This window comes from Molothrus aeneus, chromosome 7 (assembly GCF_037042795.1).
Source record: "Molothrus aeneus isolate 106 chromosome 7, BPBGC_Maene_1.0, whole genome shotgun sequence".
Taxonomy (NCBI): Eukaryota; Metazoa; Chordata; class Aves; order Passeriformes; family Icteridae; genus Molothrus; species Molothrus aeneus.
Window position 1 is genome coordinate 11,193,046 of NC_089652.1, and position 20,730 is coordinate 11,213,775.

General features: G+C 42.4%; 1 protein-coding gene across 1 annotated transcript in view; it reads left to right on the top strand.

Moving 5' to 3' along the window:
* The window catches only part of PLCL1 (phospholipase C like 1 (inactive)), a 179,976-nt gene that overhangs the window by 138,757 nt on the left and 20,489 nt on the right, over positions 1-20,730 (top strand). The window contains exons 2-5 of the mRNA XM_066553557.1: positions 382-2,853; positions 5,044-5,247; positions 14,937-15,012; positions 18,106-18,215. Coding sequence (XP_066409654.1) covers positions 382-2,853; positions 5,044-5,247; positions 14,937-15,012; positions 18,106-18,215 — 2,862 coding nt within the window. The remainder of the gene's footprint in view (positions 1-381; positions 2,854-5,043; positions 5,248-14,936; positions 15,013-18,105; positions 18,216-20,730) is intronic.

A 20,730-nucleotide genomic window follows, 5' to 3' on the forward strand; every position in this document is an offset into this window, starting at 1 on the left:
ATAGCTACTTTTCCAAACAAGTGGGGAGACAAGAGAGTGTGATATATCTGCTTTGAAACTGGACATAACGTATACAACTGGGTACTGCTTCCTCACAGCTGTAGCAAGTTGCTGAGATCTGGAGGACAGTTTAATAGCTGCAAATGTCACTCATGAAAACTTGCTATCTCTAATGCCACAGTCAGTCAAGCCGCTTTATAGCTCAGTATATTTTTATAGCTCAGTAGGGAACTGAATCGTGGGAAGGAATAAGATGTTGTGTTTTGAGGTTCAGAAGAACATTAATTATCTTTACATAAATGTACCTTTTCTATTATTTATGCACTTGTGGAATGGCCAAAGAAAACCTGCTAATTTTCTTTTAATGTAATTATTCCACAGGATCCTTCAAACCAAAAATGTGGAAGAAAGAAAACAGTGTCCTTCAGCAGCATGCCATCAGAGAAGAAAATAAGCAGTGCCAGCGACTGTATCAGCTTTATGCAGGCTGGGTGTGAATTGAAGAAAGTTCGTCCAAATTCCCGGATTTATAACCGTTTTTTTACTCTGGATCCTGACCTGCAGGCTCTTCGCTGGGAGCCTTCCAAGAAGGATCTGGACAAAGCCAAGCTTGATATTTCTGCTATAAAAGAAATCAGACTAGGGAAGAACACAGAGACATTCAGGAATAATGGACTAGCAGATCAGATTTCTGAGGACTGTGCACTGTCAGTAATTCATGGTGAGAACTATGAGTCCCTTGACTTGGTTGCCAATTCAGCTGATGTGGCCAATATTTGGGTATCAGGATTAAGGTACTTAGTTTCTCGTAGCAAACAACCCCTGGACTTGATGGAAAACAGCCATAATACCCCACGGTTTGCCTGGTTAAAAGCTGTATTCGAAGCAGCAGATGTTGATGGCAATGGCATAATGTTAGAAGATACAGCTGTGGAGCTAATAAAGAAGCTTAACCCCACCTTAAAGGAATCAAAGATTAGATTAAAATTTAAGGAAATTCAGAAGAGCAAAGAGAAACTGACAACACGAGTGACAAAAGAAGAGTTTTGTGAAGCGTTCAGTGAACTTTGCACAAGACCCGAAGTGTATTTCTTACTTGTGCAGATATCCAAAAACAAAGAGTACCTGGATGCCAATGACCTCATGCTGTTTTTAGAGGCTGAGCAAGGAGTGACCCACATAACAGAAGAAATGTGTCTAGATATTATACGCAGGTATGAGCTTTCTGAAGAAGGGCGGTTGAAAGGTTTTCTTGCCATTGATGGGTTTACTCAATACTTATTGTCCTCAGAATGTGATATTTTTGACCCAGAGCACAAAAAAATTGTCCAAGACATGACACAGCCTTTGTCACATTACTACATCAATGCATCCCACAATACATATCTAATAGAAGACCAGCTCAGAGGGCCGGCTGATATCAATGGTTATGTCAGAGCTTTAAAGATGAGCTGCCGGAGTATTGAACTGGATGTCTGTGATGGCCCAGATAATGAACCCATTATTTGTAACCGCAACAACATGACATCGCCACTTGCCTTTCGAAATGTCATCGAAGTAATAAACAAATTGGCCTTCTTTGCCTCAGAATACCCTCTTATTCTGTGCTTGGGGAACCACTGCTCTGTACAGCAGCAGAAGGTGGTGGTGCAACACATGAAAAGAATCTTTGGAAACAAACTGTACACAGAGGCACCTTTATCCTCAGAAGCCTACCTCCCATCACCTGAGAAACTGAAAATGAAGATCATTGTGAAGGGAAAGAAACTGCCCTGCGGCCAGGATGTATTAGAAGGAGAGGTCACGGATGAAGATGAAGAGGCTGAAATATCCCGAAGACTGTCAGAGGACTTCTCGAGGGAACCAAAGCTGATCTGGCTCTGCAAGGAATTGTCTGACTTGGTGTCCCTATGCAAATCTATCCAGTACAAAGACTTTGAGACATCCATGAAATCTCAAAATTATTGGGAAATGTGCTCCTTCAGTGAGGCAGAAGCCAGTCGGATTGCAAACGAATACCCTGAAGATTTTGTTAACTACAACAAAAAGTTTCTGTCCAGGGTATATCCGAGTGCTATGAGGATAGACTCGAGTAACTTAAATCCTCAAGATTTTTGGAACTGTGGTTGCCAGATAGTGGCAATGAACTATCAGACCCCAGGGCCCATGATGGACCTACACACTGGTTGGTTTCTACAGAACGGGGGATGCGGGTATGTTCTCAGGCCTTCAGTGATGCGCGACGAGGTGTCTTACTTCAGTGCAAATACCAAGGGTATTGTTCCTGGCGTCTCCCCGCAGGTCCTACACGTCAAAATTATCAGTGGGCAGAATTTTCCAAAGCCCAAGGGTGCGTGTGCAAAAGGGGATGTCATAGACCCCTATGTCTGCATAGAAATACATGGGATTCCTGCAGACTGCACTGAACAAAGAACTAAAACTGTGCAGCAGAACAGTGATAACCCTATTTTTGATGAAAGCTTTGAGTTCCAGATCAATCTACCGGAGCTGGCCATGATCCGCTTTGTTGTTTTGGACGATGACTACATTGGGGATGAGTTCATAGGACAGTACACCATCCCACTGGAGTGCTTACAACCCGGATACAGGCACATCCCACTGCGCTCTTTTGTTGGCGATATCATGGAGCACGTTACCCTCTTTGTTCACATTGCAATAACCAACCGAAGTGGAGGCGGGAAGGCACAGAAGCGTAGCCTCTCAGTGAGGATAGGGAAGAAGGCAAGGGAGTACACCATGCTGAGGAACACCGGTCTCAAGATTATTGATGACATCTTTAAACTGGCAGTGCACCCGTTGCGAGAGGCCACTGACATGAGAGAAAATATGCAGGTATGAGACTTCCATTGTATGTGTTGGTGTGGCCTGAGTGTGGAAGTGAAAGTCCCAGTGTAAGCTGCTGCTAGGGCAGGCTCGCTGAAACTAGTGGAAGCTGGTGAAATTTCAGACCCACAGCTCTTGTCAACCCATAAATGGACATTGGCAGGCTGATAGTTACAGGTGCTAGCTAACAAGCAAATGTAGGATTAGGCAGAAATGTTTTAAAAGTCAGTATGCCCTCTCCAAACATGTTTTACTGGTTGATTTTTTTCCCCTGAGGAAGCAGAATTGAGGGTACATTATAGTGTCCCCTGCCTCTGGTCCCAAATACTGTATTTCCTTGTTGGCTCTAAAAAACATGAACAAGCTTTTGTTTTGCTAATTGAGTGAGAGTTATGCTCTTAATTTTCTTTGGTGAAATACAAGGAGCAGTCAGTGAATGTGTCATTAAGATCTTGTGTACACCAAAGAAACCCACTGTGCAAAGAGCAGCATGTTTTCCTGAGTGTGTGTTGCCGCTGTTTGCCCCAGGGCTGCAGATGTTCAACATAGGCAGTGAATGCCACTTGGATTGCAGTTTCCTCCCTGCTGAATAGCTGTTTTGTCTGGGCTGGTTGAGGGCTGGCACAGACACCAGTGCCGTGTCTTGGCTCAGAAGGCCCCCTGGCACTCTGTCCCTGCACCCGTGCTGCTGCGTGCAGCAGAGCCTGCTGTGGCCAGCAGCATCAGGGCCCAGGTGCACAGCACTGTCACAAGGGCTTGGGTTGGACCGGGGTGCTTGGCAGGATGTGAAGTGGCAGCAAAGCCAAACAACAGCATCCCCAGTGCTCTCTTCTGTGGTGGGAGCGACTGGGGGTTGATTAAAGGACAGCTCAATTCTGAGCTTCAGGCACTGCCTAGAAACAAAACTGAGTTGCATTAAACAATGGGTTTTCCATAATAAATAGCTGGAATCAGCTGTAGCTATCTCCTTGGTAAAGAAAAAGAAACAGTTCATTTGTTTCTCTCAAAAACAGGAGAAAAACATGTAGCACTTCATTGACCCCACTCTTCTGGATGGAGTCTAAAGCAAATGAAATGTTGACAGCTGGAAAAGTTTACAAAATGACATAAGTTTTAAATCACTCTCAAAGGAATTGTCTCAGCATATTTTTAAGAATGGGAAACTCTTCCCAGCCTTTCCTTTCCTCAGGCCTTGAAAGTAACTAGTTTGCACTGTTGACTCCACCTTCTGTCTAGGTCAGGCACTATATATGAACTATATAAATGAAAATTCTCTGAATTTGATTCAGAAACAGTATTACTGTGCCTTCCAAGCAAAAGTTCAGTAAAAGATCATATTATGGGGAATGCTGTGTAAAGACACGTTTTTGGATTTAACTGCATGCTGTCATATTTAATTAACGAGAAAAACATAGCCAGGCATTGTCTGATTATTGGGGTTTTTTTCACCAAGTTGTGGGAGCAACATTTGCAAGGTATGGGTTGTTATAATATCTTACTTGGTTTTTGTGCATCTTGGTCACTTCTTGTACAACTCAAGAAGCTAAGTGATGGGTGCATGTCAGCTGTATATCCTCTGACCTGGTAAATAAATAAATCCTGGTGTGTCAGTTTCGTTTGACCTGTATATCCAGTATTGATTTTCTTACATGTGACCTATGGAGGAGAAAGAGTGTGTGTGTTTCTTTATGATGTGATAATGTAAGGCTGAAAACAAAGTGAGTTTTTCCTGCTTGCCTTTCCCATGGGAAATACAAGGTCTGTCAAACTTGTTCTTGCTGGAGGATGATAATGATGGGAGAACAAAGTGATTACAGCATCAAAAGCGATTGGAGTCTAAGCAGTTGGGAAAAGAAATAGCATTTTAGGCTGATGTCTTAATATGCTGGGGACCAGAACTTGTCCCTGTTAGGGCTGGTTTGCAATGCAAAGCAGCTGAAGAGCTGGCAGTTGGGATGCCTGAGCCTGGGAGAAAGCTGGAGCTGGCAGTAGGCTTCAGGAAAGAGAATGGGGCTGGCAGGGAATTCCTGTGTCAGCTGGAATCCCGTGGTCCATGGAGGACCTGAGGATGGTGAACAGCGGGATAGCACTGCCTCCCATCAGAGGGGAAAAGAGGAAAGGGCTGTCAAGGTGATGGCAGGCAGGGGGGACTGAGTGGTGAGCGGCCACACGTGCTAAAGTGTTTGTGTCCTTGCCCAGAACGCCATGGTGTCGGTGAAGGAGCTGTGTGGGCTGCCGCCCATCGCCAGCCTCAAGCAGTGCATCCTGACCCTGTCCTCGCGCCTCGTCACCAGCGACAACGCGCCCTCGGTGGCCCTCTGCATGAAGGACACCTTTCCTTACCTGGAGCCTCTGGGCACCGTGCCCGACGTGCAGAAAAAGGTCCTGGCAGCATATGACCTGGTAAGCACTTCAGCACTGCTCCCTCTGCCTTTCCCCACTGCTCGAATGAGGCTGTGCCCGCTGGCTTTCTCACACCCAAATGTTCCAGTTAAACAAATAAGGCTCTTCAAATGACTCGGGCTCGGCGAGTTGGCCTTCAGTCACCACAATGCCACACTGGGCTTTTTGTTATTGTTTCCTATTTTAAACACGGTTGTGGCTAGCACAGGTTGGTGTTTGAAGAGGATTTTGTTTACAAAACTAGTGACAATTCAGCCTGTGCTGGCACTGGTAGTCCTTGTCCTTGGGAAGCAGCAGGATTTGTGTGCCGGCCTTCGCTGGCCTCCCTGCAGCAGAGCACAAGGCCAGTAGATAGGGAGCTGCAGCATGGCAGTTCCCAGGCAAAGCTGAGCCCTCCCTTTCCCTATGCTTTGCAGCAGCACTGTTAAGTGCTGCCCCTGTCCCTGTCAGATGCAGTCAGTGTTGCTCTTGGGGAGGGCATGGCAGTGTTGGAAAGGGAAGGTTAAAATGCCCATTTTCTTGCACAGGGAAGGAGAGGTCAGTATGGTACAGGAATGCTTGCACAAATGTAGAAACACGAGCTGGAATCATTCCAGATGAGTGCTGCTGCTCGTTGTATGACATATGTCACTGCTGTGGGTGACTGAGCAACAGCTGTGCGTGACTTCCAGCAGCAGAAGTTGCTGTCACACTGTGCCTCTTGGGCCGTGGGGGTGCCCCGCTGCTTCCCAACCTTTTTGGCAGTGTGCAGCTACTGATAGCAAGAGGCACAGTTCTGCCAGGCCTGACTGAAATAGTGCACTGTGGCAGCCAGGCTGAATCACCACTCATGGTCAGAGGACAGCAGTTTTTTCTGCAGTTTGTGCTCATAAGAAATAAAATGGTGAATAATGCTGAGAGTATCGAATTGTTTCCAGAGACCCTGATGGGTTGCAAAGAGTAGTCACAGCTTTGACCAACTATTCAACGTGCCAAATGCCCACCTCCTTCCCATCTCTTTTTTTGCCTTTATAAAACACTTTTCAACGGAAAATCCACTTGTGGGGTGGGAGAAGACACTGATATTGATTAAAACAGAAATACTAAAAGTACTCTTAAATAACCCCTGGGTTCCTTCCAGAATAGTTTCTAGTACTTGGAAGTGATTAAGTTATGGTAATAAAATGCCAGCTGTAACAATACCAGAACAAGGATTTGCAAATCCAGTTGATTGCCTTATTTTAGATGGAATCTTTCTGGGGTAGATTTGCTACATGGTCTCATGTCTTTGTGACAGAGCAAATACCACATTAATAAGAGATTTTTCTGTCTTTGGAGGCCTGCTTAATGGAGTTTTACCAAAATGAACGTGTCATCTCTTATCTTTGTAATTATATAGTGAAGAGTACACATGGGACTTTTCAAGGCCTCCTTGTACTTTGGAAACAGTTTTTCAATTTAAATAGGTGAAAGGCCTCTTTTGGATGTAGACAGAAACACTTGTATAACTGTTTTAAATAATGGTTGTTCTCACATTTGTCTCCAATGGGGGAGAATGTAACTTGAATGTCAAGAGAGCGTGCAAACAGTTCAAAATCAGAGAGAGAGGAAGGGAGTTATGCCTTGCCTATGCAAGGATTGATTTGAGATATAATTCTTTTAAGGAGAACATGATACTTTTTTTTTTTACCTTTTTTGGCTGTGACTGCCTCTTTTTAAAAACTATTCACTTCTGAAAAAGAAAGTGGCTCTTGGGCCATGGGGGTGCCCAAGTGGTTTTGCCCGTGGGGGATTTAATAAGTGGTTTTATTACATTTTGGGTCTTTGCCTTTTGAGACAATGCCAGCAGCAGAATATTGAAATCTATTTAGCCTTTTCTGTGTTTGAATAAATGAACTGTCTCTATCAATCTTGATATTTGAAATCACAGTCTGGGAAGGGGTTTGCATTTTCAATGTTGACAAGGGGCTTCTCCTTGCTGTATAATGACTTCATATAATCCGGTGTGTATTTTTTATTATTTTTTGTGCAAATGAGAACACAAGGAGATGTTGGTGGAAAGTAATAAAAAATATTTTAGCTTATTTATTGATTTTAATTCAAGATATGCTACAGTTCAGCCTTTTATATTGTTGATAAATATGACTTCAAGGAACTGGATCCACAAGTGCTTGCTGCATGTCTCTTCACTTCAAAGCGCTTTTCGAATGAAAAGGCCTAAGAGCATTTTGAAATGCATAAAATAAAATCTGTTTATATTGGCTTGTCTCTTGTATGAACAGGCTATACTTCTTAATTCCTTTTACAGTCAAATGGAAAAAAGTTTGACCCTAAATCTCATAGTGTGACTGCAGGTCTGCCCCACTCACTGGGCCCCACAGCACAGGGAGTTTGAGTGCTGGGCAAGCAGCAGCTTGAGTGCTGCTGCTCTGAAAACACTACATGTGCCACATTCTTTGAAAAGCTTGCTTTGAAAATAATTTTTGATAAAAACAGCCCTAATGTGTTAGAATTTTTCCCCCTTACAGAAAATTGCCAACTGAATATACCTTTTTATTTTACCACAGAAAGTATAGACTCTGCCTGTGTGCTTAATGGGGCATAAACAGGGCTGAGGATCCAAGGAAATGGAGGTGCAAGTGCTCAGAAACCTGCCACAATGATCTGGAAAACAATTAACTGTCTGTTCCCTCCTGCTCAGCCTTTGTCAGCTGTGAGATAGACAAAGACCCATTTGTGCTGTTTTGTTTTTTTTTTCCTGGGCAATTTTTACCATTGTGCTCTGCATTAAATATTTCCTTTTGAGAGAGACTTTATTAGAATAAAATTTAATGTGCTTTGTTTAAGGAACTGGAACAGTTTTTCAGGACTGTGTTTCCCTCATTTTATGGAGGCATTGCAGTGGTTTAGTGGAGCTGTACTGTTGGCCATGTCTCATACACGAAGAGGCTGGGTTGATAACTGATAATAATGGGTTGTATAGGAATTTCTGCAGAGGAGAGGAGGGAATAGGATTTGCCAAAATTAAGAAAATAAGGTGGACTGTTGACAATACACAGCCATTTTGAAAAGTGTGTCAATGATCAGAAATACAGTGTAGAATGGGTAATTTCAGTTTACAGCTTTAGTTGATTCCGTACATAGAGCGTGCTGAATGGATTCTGGTCATGCTGTCATTGCTTCCCACACGCACATCCTAGGATAGTGTACTCTGCCACTTTTAGAGTTGTTCTTCAGAGCTTTCCTTTCCCATGAGGAAGGGCTCTCACTCTGCCTCTCTTCCTGTGTCCTCCCCCTTGGTGGTTGCTCAGGTGGGCAGCATGTGCAGTGTGCCTCACAACCTGTCAAATTAATGCTGGTGCTCTTTGATCACACCTAAAAAGGAGTTACTCCATGTGAAGAGAAGGGATGGGGCCCAGCTGGACCTGACAGATGGTTGAATTATTCATTGCAAACAGTTATCCTGTGAAGTTAGGATTTTTTTTGGTTGAGAATTGTTTGGAAACAGATTGTGGTTACTGTGTCTGCACTATATATTCATGTGCTGATGCAAGCATGCATGAAGTCAGGGACACTTGTGCACTTTGCATTTCAGTTATTGGCTAAGCGTTATTTTCCTCCAAGATCAAATTATTGAATAATTTGAAAATCAAAAGCAATAAACTAGTGATAATAAATGTTCTTGGTTTTACCCAATCTCCTGGGTCATATGCATATAGAAATTTTTCCAAGAAAAATGAGACATCCAAGTTATCTTTATGTGTTTTCAAATCGTAAATAACAAGAAGTGTAAAAAAGATTGAATAATGAAGCTATTTGTTATATAAACTCACATTGACATTCATGTTTTTCTCTGTATTCAAGCCTTATCTTGCTGTGTTGAAGCAGACAGTTATGGAAGGACAGGGTGGCTGCAGGTACTGCTAAGAGATGCAGGGTAGTTAAGAACATCTTGGCAAACATGGAGATGGATTTGGGATTTTTGAGAGGACAAGAAGCATCTATGAGGTTGCTGGGAAATAAGAAGAGGTATTTTAATGGCAGTGGTTTTGTTGACATGGTTATAGGTCCATGCATGCTAGCAGAGGTCTGCTGAAGTGTGTGTGAGGTGAACTGCTCTTTGTCTGCTGTTCTTTCATAGTCAGTCTTTTTGGGTTTGTCTTGGTGCAGGTACAACTACATTCCCAAGAAGAAAATCCTTTTTCCCAATTATTATGTAAATGCAAAATGACTAAGTAGATTTTTGTGAGTTTTTTCACTGAAATTCATACCTCAGCTGGGATATAGTCATCCCCAGAGGAGCATTTTCACAATTCTCTAAGCAGTTGAAGACAAGGGATATTGCAGAGCAGAGCATCCACTGCCAAAGTGTCATAATTCACTGATGTCACACACAGCCCAGCACATGGACATTGTCTTGGATTTGTATTTGTTTTAAAGAATTTTCCATCCAAAATTGGACATAAACTGGGAAAGTTAGTTTCTTTTCCACTTCTTATTAAGGAAAGTCCTGTTTCTTTCTGTGCTTCTTACAATTCTCTCACCCACTGCTCTCAAAGTTTCTTGCTCTGATTGCCTGTGTCCATTAGTCACTTCTAAAACAGAACCAGAAAAGAATCAAATCAGAACTTCCCTGAGAAGGGAAGTTCCAGTTGGCTACTTCAGTTACACTGTTTTAGCATAAGCATATTGAAAACTGACCTCTCTCTTTTCCTCCACTGCTCCTGCTGTTCTGTAGAGGACTGGTCTTTGTGCACAGATCACATCCTGCAACAATGATTCCATATTTTCCCAGAAATACTTCTAACTGAAAACATGAAGTTGGAATTTAAGGTGAATTTTATGCAGTTTCTTCTCTACTTTGAGTCAATAAGGTATTTCAGATGTTTCCAGTTTATGTAAACATCCTTGATAGCTCTTCCTCATGCTGGGCTGCTGCAGGAAAAGACTCAGATACTGAAATCTGTCTTGAACTATACTGGGACAGAGACAAGGTGAGGGACAGAATGGTGGCCAGCAGCTTTCTTTCCCATGTCCTGGCACTGCATGTCCATCTTTCTTTTCTTGCAAAACTTGCTGACACACAGTTGATGACCTGGTTGTTTCTTGTCCCAGATGTGTACAAGAAATACTCAATGCTAAAGGGAATTCTCTTCAAATTTTCATGAGCTCAGTTTTCTCTTCAGCTGTTTTTTGAATTGATTGTGTTTTTGTAACCTCTTTTATTTTTGATTGATGGTGGGTTTAGTTTGTTTTTGAGGGTTTTTTGTTTTTTTTTTTTTTTTTGTTTGGTTGGTTGGTTGGAGTTTTTTAGTTTTTTTTTGCAAAACTCTTCATTGTCATTGAAAGGCATAGAAAACTGGGACAATGGCTATGAGGAGACACCTAAGAGAAAGCTTCCTTTTAGTCTGATGTTCAGTCAATTTCAGTTTTAAATGTTGGAATATTTATGAGAGGTTTCCTTGAACTGTTCATTTTTTCTCATTTATCTTTCCAGCAGGAGCAGTACTTTAATTTGCCACCAGGAGCTTTTCCTCTCTTTTTTTTTTCTTCTTTTGGTGAGACTGCTGTGTTAATTTCCTCTCTTCTTTTCAATTTATAGAATAATTCACAATGAAAAGAAGAAATTGGTCTTTAGCACAGGAGTTCATTAAAGTAAAAAGAACATTCTTTTGTTCAGTTTGTACTGATCCTGTGATTAAACTGCCCTTAGTACAGGCAATAAATAACCCTGTTCATTTCATGAGTAATATGATGCCCTCAGTATTAAGATATTTTAAATATCACTTAAATTTTATTTAGTTTAACAGAAGTGACAAAGTAAAGCATTGTTCTTTGTGTGAAGCACTGGGATTTAAAATTTGATATTCCATGCTATTCTTAGACGGTAAAGTGAGACAGGTCAGTTACGTTTTCAACCCTTGGTCTGTTTCAATTCCTGGGTCTCATATATGGGATAAGGAGAGAACTCCTGGGTTTGTGCCAGCTCCTGCTTCCCATGCTTTTTTTGAGAATCCACCATGATTGTTACAGAGAGCTGCAGGTGGATTGAGATGAATCAAGTTTATACTTCTTCTCTATACCAGAATCAGGTTTTGTGTGCTTTCATTCTTGTTTTTGTCCAATTTCCTCCTCAGCCCTCCAGTTATGTTAAACACATCAATCAGTAAAGTTTATCACTACCTTTCTGCCATGGAAAATGCAGGTTATCCCAAGAAATCCTGCCAGCTTCAGCAGCTGGTAAAAATTTCCTCCCTCCGAGTGGGCCCAGATACCAACATCCATGCTCTAAAGGTTGCTTTTCCGTCAATGTCACTTGGATGGTAATCCCTTGAAGCTCAGCATCCAGGAGTTAACACACTCTGGTGGAACACAGGAGTCCCGAGAGAGTGGGACATCTCTTGCTCTGTGAGAGTCACTCATGGAAGCGAGCTGCCATTTGGGAGCTGACATTAAACAGCATCCTGATGGGCTCCAGCCAGATGGCTGGGACTGCACAGCTGCCTGGAGGGCTGCTCAGTGCATATCTGAGCAGAGCAAAGATGCGTGGAAATTCATGCTGCAAACATCAGAAAGTCACTCTTCACTTTTGAGATAGGTTGGTGGATTTCAATATATTACTGGTAAAAGTGGGCTTGAAAATCTCAGGCTGTCCTGTATCAGGTTACCTTCCCAGCAGAAAATCTCACAGCCTTTCTTGTTGTGTTTTTAAGGCTTCTGGTTCTTGTCCCTTCTAGAAGAAGTAGGTGACATCCTTGAGCAGGGTTTCAGATGTGATGGCAGCTGAAAAAGCAGGGAATGATTCCAACTGGGAAATTATGGACTAATTTCAAAACTAGTGACAAAAAAGGAACAGTGTATCTAGATGCCATGACCCTATGCTATAAATTTATTCTTGGATAGCAGTTACTTGCCTGTTACACTCTTGACTGAATCAGTCTGTTCTAACAAGTGAACACCCAGGCTGTGTCCTTGCCCTGTCCTGTTGTTGCCATCTTTTACAGCAGCATTAGGAAGCAGGATCTTGTGCCCCCTGAAACTGCACATGCAGCTCTTGCTGGGGGCAGAGTCTGGTCTGTCATGGAGACATATAGGGTCCTGCACACTGTGTTATCAGAGCTGGTAAAGGTGCCATAGGCCAGCCAAAATCTTACCTTGTAACTGGCTTTTGGGTCCTATTATTTCTACCTAGTGCATTATATCCTAAAGAATGTGTGAGGGAGGATGCCAGGTGATGAACTGAGGCTGCCCTTTAACCTTAATTACTGAGCTGAGGAACTCTGAAACCATTTTCAGGATTTTTCATGGGACAAAAGCTGCTTATTTTTGTCAAGATTACTGCAGATAAGAAGATGGGAACAGGTTAAGTTCTGCTGCATGATCTGTTACTAATTGTTTGTTCTTGCTGAACTGAAAGTAGTGAGACTTTGATGTTAGCATCAAAGGAGTAGAGGATTGCTCTACCTACTCTGCAGTAAAGGAAAATTGACATCCTAGTGCTACTTTGCTCTTAAAAAATGCATATAATACCTTCATGTCTGAGAATGCTTAAACAGGTAAACCAGAAACTCCTGGGAGTAGGCCCAGTAGTTGCATGATTCTCGAGCCTGCTTCTTTTGTGCGTGGTGGGATAATTTCCTGTGGCTCTGTATATATATAAGTATGTGTGTATGTATGCATGTGTGTATGTAAGAACCTCACAAGTCACATTCTGCTTGTGGGATCTGAGCACAGGAGAGTCTGACACATGGGATGTCCTGTAACAGCTTGGCTGCAGCTGACCTCACAGGGCAAACCTTGCTGCTGGGTAGGAAGTGCAGGCACAGACCCAGTAGGGACCCAAACCCAAGGTGATGTCTACATGGAGATACTGGGATCTCCTGGCTGAACTGGGCAGTGCAGGCACTGCCTCACAGGCCTCAGCTCTGCATGTGTAAGTGGTGCACATTTGGCCTCTGGCTGCCTCTCCAGTGACTTGCAGGATTTTTGGGATTTGTACTGCATTCACTGCTCAACCTTTGGGATTTGTAGCTGTCAGCTGAATGGCTCCTTCAGCACAAAAGGATAGTGTGCTGTGGTACAAAAAAGCCAGAGAGTGGGTAGAAATTGTCATTTCTTTCTAGATGACAAGGGAAAATATCAAAGAGCAAAAGAATCAATGTGATGCATGAACAAGTAAGTAATAAGAATGAAAGGCAAAGGACACTATTGAAACTAATTTAAATCTCAGGCATATCCACTGGGCATGTTCTGTTAAAAAACAATTTTGCACTCTCTAGGTATATCAGGCTTTTTTCACTCTGCCTGTGAAGCTGATAATGGATTTTGTTTTCCATGTGTTGTTTTTTATATCAAAGGAAAGGCATCGGTATTTTTGGTAAATGCAGCCTTAGTGCATTTAATTAGAAATGAAGATGAGATGAGAAGCAAAATTTGGATCTAAATTCCTTCAGAATCTGGAACTTTGAGTGTGACAAGTGGAAGTGTCTCTCATTCCTTGTGTCTAATTAAAACAGTAAGATGTGCTAATTTGCAAGTGTTAATTTATTACTGTTATGCTGTCTTCCACTAAAACCATCAAAACCTACTACTTGGGTTTTCATATTTAGCGTATTTGAAAGCAGGGAGGCTTTTAGCAGTTGCTGCATTTTGGCAAAGCTTTCAGGTGGTGATTTGTCTAATTTCAGGGTGTAACTTTAGGCAGTCACTCTTGAGTTTGCTTCCTTTCTAATTGGCACTGCTGTCGTGCTGTTTGGGTTTGATTGAGGTTTGTGGATATCCCAGGACAGTGAGGTTATTCTCAGGCACAGTTTGTTAAACAGCATGTTCTTGCCTTCCGTAACAGATGTATGTACCACCTTTTGCAATTTCACAAAACAGAACAATGGAACAATATTCTTGTCTGCCTGGGCTTCTGAGAAGTTTTGGAGGCTTGTAACCATCAAAGGAGAATAGTATTTGCATGTAGGGAGGCTCAGGAAACTTGTCAGGTAATGGACTCTTCATTTTGCTGTTAATGGGCTATTTTAGGAAGATTTCTAAGTAGGGAGGTGTCATGAAACTTGTGAGTAAGCTTGTTGAAACTGCTGCTTTTGGTTTGTTTGGTTTTAGGTGGATTTTTTTGTTTTGTTTTGATTTTTTGTTTTGTCTTTTCTGTTAAACTTCAACAGAAATATTGAGGATAGGATAGGATTTGGATCTCAGTTTCTCAGAGGAGAAACTCAACAACTGCTATAGGTGTCTGAACTGTTGCATAGAATAAAATCCAGCACAGGCTTAAATACCTCTGGAAATCAGCTCTATTCAACACTTGGTAACATTTTTAAAAACCACCTATGTTGAGGATTATGCTTACTTCCCCTTTTAAGAAAACACCAGTTATAAAGGGCTTAGCAGACAAACTTCATTCTGTGTTCAACTAAATCTGTTTTCTTCTGGAATCACTTGTGTTTCCTTCATACTGTTTGCAGCGGTGTCTCACGGATGTAAAACAACTGTCCATTAACTTTTGGAGCAAAACATTTTCAGAGCAACTGATACTTAGCTTGATACAGATACAGAGAGCCCCCCATAGGAAGGAAGGATCCAATATTTATATTGCTCTCAGAGCAAACCTCCTCTCCAGTTTCAACCTTTGTACTTTCTGTATGTTAGATGTTGCAGGAAACACTGGTAATGCTGATTTTTTTCTTTTTTTTTTTTTTTGACAGATGATTCAAGAGAGCAGGGTTCTTATTGAGACGGCAGACACCACTCATGACAAGATTGTTCAGTGCCAGAAAGCAGGTAATCCATTTATAGTGAGCAGTTCTGGGTGGAAGATGGGAAATAATGTGCCATAATTTACTTACAGTTTGAGACTAATATAGCATTTTTCACCTGGATGTAAGTGAGCATTTTGATCTTTCTCTGGCATGCTCTACCCTCCTGAAGGCTCATCTTCCAATAGCAATGCAGGAGTTGGATCAGACAAAAATACTCAGCTTTCACCTTAGAAGTTATTTCTCCATCTGCTCTACAGCTCTGAACTGTCTGACAGCATTTAAATTAGTCAAATGAACCAAAAAGGCACTAAAAAGAGAGGGGTGAGAAGGCATGGTGCCTTTACTGAGTGCATTCTCAAGCTCAGTTTTCCCTTTGAACACAGAGCAGGCAAGAGGTTTTTATACCCACAGGACCATAACAATTATAAATACTGTTGTTTCTGATAGGCATTTTTGAATTTGGCAAGTGATGCAGGCTACCGCCATTTCCTTCTATGAAATGTAAATAATGAATGAAACTGCTGTCTTGTAGTTAATACTTTAATTCATTTTTTTTGATTAGGAGAAACTGGAAGCAGTAGCATTTAACTGATTTTATGTGGTGCAAGAGCAGGATGGAACCCAGTCTCTGCTCTTTAGCCATGGCATTGTGGTAGCGAAGGGACAAGAGGCAAGTGGCCATGTCTGGCTGGAGGTCATGGGCCTCATCATTGTGACATGCCTTGGGTTCTGTGGATCTGCATAAGCAGCATAAAATTCCTCTGCCCAAGCCTTCATTGTGTGCAGAGGGTTAAGGAGAGGGACCTTAACAAGGAAATGCAGCACCAGGAGCACCTCTAGAAGGTAAAATTTAAGAGCAATACTTAGCACTGAGCTATGTAGGCTCTCAGCAATATTTTTCTGCTGAGCTTGATCTGCGCAGAGAGATGAACCTATGACATTTGCCTGGGCACTGGAGTATTTGTGAGCAGGAGATGTCTATAGAAAATACTATGCAGTAGCATGCCACCACACTGATTTCCAGAGTTCCATGCAGTTCCCCTCTCCTCTGTTTCCCCTGGGAAAAAAAAATCAAGTGTGTTTGGTTTGCTGCTCCATCTTCTTGTATTTTCATTTCTGTTTGCTCTATTAGCCTTAAAATTTTTGATTGAGAAGGCAACTGGAGAGATAAGAAGTGCTTCTCTGAAGCCATGGGATTTAGAGAGGAAAGCACTAAGAGAGAGATATCTCTCCCCGTGCTCATTTGCCAGTTAGTTTGTTGCAAATGTTACCTAGGCAAATTTTTATCTAACACTTTAAATGTGGTGAGATGAAGCACTCAAAATTAAGAGGTGTCAGAGGTATAATTGCCTGTGACATTGTCCTTTACCTCACCCCAGTGCTGCTTCCTTTGAACATGTGTTCCACCAGACCTCTGCTTTATAGCCTGTTTTGGTCTGGGTTCCGTGTGCCTCAGGGTCCTGCTGGCTCTCCCAGACTGGTTCTTGTGTGACTGGTTTTTTATTGTTCTTTTTTTTTTTTTTCAAATGTGCAGGCTCAGCCAATGCACAGGGGTCAGCACCAGCCTGGAGGACTGGCTCTGCAAAAGCTTTAGCTGATGTTGCTGCCTGCAGCCTAACAAATGTTTGTGGCTCCTTCTTTCTGGAGCGGTGCTGTGTCCATGTTACAGGTGGAGAAGTGAGGTCCAGAGGGAAGAATAACTAAAAGGATGCTGCATGAAGGCAGGGCTGTCCACGTAGAGCTAAGATCCATTAGCCACCTTATGTTTCCCCAGGACAAAGCAAGTAATTTGAAGATTTTCTTTTACTAATTGAATGATTTATAAGTCAGTTGGCATGAAGCAAACCTGCAAGGAAATCTTGCTCGGGGTCCAGTTATTTAGACAGTTTTCCAAAGGATGTACTGCAGGAACTCTGTTAGCCTTGACATGCAAAGCCTGTGAGTTGGTGAAGGTTTGGAATATAAACAATAGAGAAATCTTGCATTGTGTAAGGGTGAACAGCCTCAGGGTTATTGAGCTCCTGGAGTTGGTGCATAGGAAGGAAAACCAATTTTGGTCTTCCAGGAGTGCTTTGGGCAAGCTGTGCTGAGTGTAAGCCTGCCTTGGACTCTCCTTCAGCCACCTGCCAAGCTGCCTCTGCATCTGCACTGTAGAGATGTTCTCTCCATTGGCATTTCTTTGATGTCATTTCAATGAAGCTCAAACTCGCCAGTGACATTTATCCTAAAGTGTTAAGGGAGGGAGAGCTATGAAACAACTGGAGGTGGAGCTTGGTTGTTCAGCCAGGATAGGCTTCAGATACTTTGGAGTTATTTAGTGCCAGTTTGGCCTTTGTAAGGTACAGATTAAGGGAACACAAGCAGCTCTTTTCCATTTTGTCTCTCAATCCATACCAGACTCAGAGAAGTGGTTGCATACACTATGCAGATCTTGTGAAATTGGTGGGCTAATTGGATACATTAAGATTTTTAACTTACTCCCAGATTTCCCAAATTTTTGTATCCAGCAACAGACCTGCAGATATTTTCCACAGAAACTAGCAATGAAATGCAAGAGGGCTGTGGTTGAAGTCTCAGTTCTCCATGCTGCAGGAGTCACAGTCCTGTGATTAGAGTTAGGTGCTTCTGATGTAATTTATCATTGTGGAGTGCAAGGGCTTTTCTGTATCACTGATTAAGATTAATGAGGAGGTGTGCATTGGAGCCTGCATTTGCTGTGCTGAACAGGTATCTTCCACATATGTCAGACAGCCTTCCAAGGTGCAAAGTCATCAACTCAGGGAGAGTGACAAGCCTTTTGTCACAGTATTGGCAGCAGTGCAGGCTGCAGGCAGAAGTGCTGGAGGAGTGTCTGTGCAGGGACCAGTGCCTGTGTGGAACCCCGGCACTGGCAAGGAGAGCCACAAACCAAGTGGAAGCGCAGCCCCAAAACTGTACATGGCACCTTTATTCTTGAAAATGTTCTCCCAGGATGGAGTAATAAAAAGAAAAGGAAGGGGGGAAAGCACAGAAGGAGGTTGTAGGATGTCCCAGCAGCAAGACTGAAAATACTCACTCAACATTTTTATGGGAAAATCAATTGTGCATTGAGTGATGTGGCAATCTGTGTTTTTAGGAATGGAATTCCATGAAGAGCTTCATAACCTTGGGACAAAAGAAGGTTTGAAAGGAAGAAAATTAAGCAAAGCCATTGAGAGTTTTGCATGGAATATCACAGTGCTGAAGGTAAGCACAGAAAGTACCACCTCCTGTCTCATATTAGCTTTATAAGTAAACCTTTGCTCTTTTAGCTCCTCCGTTTGTACATCTTACTAATTCTGAAGACACATTGTCCTTTTTTTAATGGCAAGTATCAATTACCCCCACTTACTGATATTTATCAAATATATCAATTACACCTCTGATTTGGAAGCTGTGAAGGGAATTTATCTAAGCCTTGAACAGAAGAGGAAAGATTGCTTATGGTTTGTATGATCAGGGACATGGGTTTGGTTGTCTGTTCTGCCCCATGCACCCTGAAAGTGACCTGTTTGAGGTCACTGTGTGTCAAATACTTCTTTTGTAAAATGAGACCTGGAGCATCTCTTTGGAAGGGACATGAGGCGGAGAGGCTGTCAAGAAAAAACATGAGGAATATTGTAGATCCTGCAGGATTATGTTTCCAAAGTGGAGTGCTGTCCAAATAGCCAAAAGGGGATTTTCACCCCTTCATGGTGGCTGTGCAGGGACATTCCACAGGGTGAAGTTGTTACTCACTGGGCTTTAGCCACTGGCTTAGCACCAACCAGCCACAAATTGTCATGGTAGCTGTGTGACTGAGCCAGGGTGAAAACAGCTAGGGATGGAAAGAGGAGAGGATTTGGTGGACCTGCAGCACAAGGAGAGGGCCTGAGCCAAGTATTCAGGTTGTTAGCATTCAACTCACACCTTTCACAGCCTCATTTCCCACCTTGCTCTGATAGATCACACTTCCCTTCACTTTGTCCCAGCTGCTCCCTTCCTCCAGCTCCCAGGCTGCCCTGTCTGGCAGCTTTTTCCTGTGACCTCCCAGTGCCTTTCCCTTTGCTGAAGTCCCAGAGCAAACCAGTTCATGAAAGGGAATTTTCACTAAGTTCCTCATCAAATATACCCCTAAATGTAGCATGCAACAGCAGTAGGACAGGTATGCATCACCACTGTGTACTGGGAAGAGCCCTTAACATGCCTTGAGCAGGAGAAGAAAAAAGGAATTGGGGAGAGAGAGGCTAAAGGGCAGAAGTATGTGGGAGAGGCCATTAGTGGTAAAGAAGGGTTAGAGAAGACCTGGAGGACCTGGGGTTTCCTGCATACCTTGATTCACCATGAGAGAGTAGAAAAGTGAGGAATGGAGTCAGTGTCAGCTCAGTTAATGGGATCTCTCATGAAGAGAAAAGTCAACCAGTTCAAAGTTACAGACTTAAATGGATAACCTATTCCACACAGAGCAATTGAGGTTGGTAGCTAGAGTGTCACCTGCTCCTGCCCCCAAAGCAAACCCCAAAGCAAACTAGGCGGTTCTGAACATTAATCTGAATACCTTTTGCTGTGTTAGGTAAAATAAATGTCTAATGGTCAGAGTCGCTCTAAATGTTTTGATTTTTTTAAATGTTTGTCAAATATGAAGTTTGCACCTCTGAGGGTGACCTATGATTAATGAATGTACAAGTAGGGTATCAAAGAAACAGTTTCCATGGAAAATAATTGCTGCCTAGCACATATTGTCAACTTACTTAAAAGAGCTTTTAAAAAGATCTAGTTAAGGTCAAGGAATAATTTACTTGTTTCATTTGTAAGCCACAACTTTTTTTTTTGTTCCTTTCTCACACAATAAAATATTAACAGAGTTTGTGACAACCATCCATGAAATGCACATGACACATCTTTTCATTCTGACTGAATCCAATTCAGGGATGACATTAGAAAACTGGGAATGAAGTTGGGGCTTGGGTGTGTGATATGAAACCATCAGTAATTGTTGTTTCATATTTTTTTCTTTTTTCCCTTAAAAACAGTGTGACCCTGCCCATAACAAACCTGCATCTCCTCTTTAGCACTGAGTCCTCTCAGTGCTGGTGAGAGCCACTCAGGAGGATTTGGTGGGAAGGGACCAACAGCCCTGCCCCATCCAAGCCATAGGTGTCCTCCCTGTGTCCAGTGGCAGGGTGGACGTCACAAATACATTTCACTAGATGTTGTTATAGGGTTGTAAGGCAAGGAAAAAAATACTCCATAACATCTCACAAATGCATCAGCTGCTTTAGGTGAGGAGAGTGAATGGCTGGTGAGAGAAAGCCTCTCTGTGTGCTCAGGGTTGTTGGAGGCAGTTGCATCACGTGGCAGGAGTCAGTTTGTGTGAGGTGCCTGGGAGCAATAGCAGGTATTATGTTGTTCTTCTGCTGTGAAATGATTAATAGTCTTTTCCTAGGCTAGTGAAGCCAAGGCATATTTAATTAATGTGTTTCTTTATAAAGACTCATTGCAGTAGGTAAGCTTTGAATAAAAGAGGAGATGCAATAAGAAATTGCTACTGGCAAAATCATTAAATAGCTACAGACTGCAAGATTAAAGTGTATTTTATAAAAATCCCAACTGTGGTCATTTGTCATGTTTAAAAATGCCCTGGGGTACTTTTTAGAGGTGAATCAAAATAGTATGTCACTTTCTTCCTTAGTTTATATAAACTTAATTACATATTAGTAATACCCACTATAAGGACAAACTG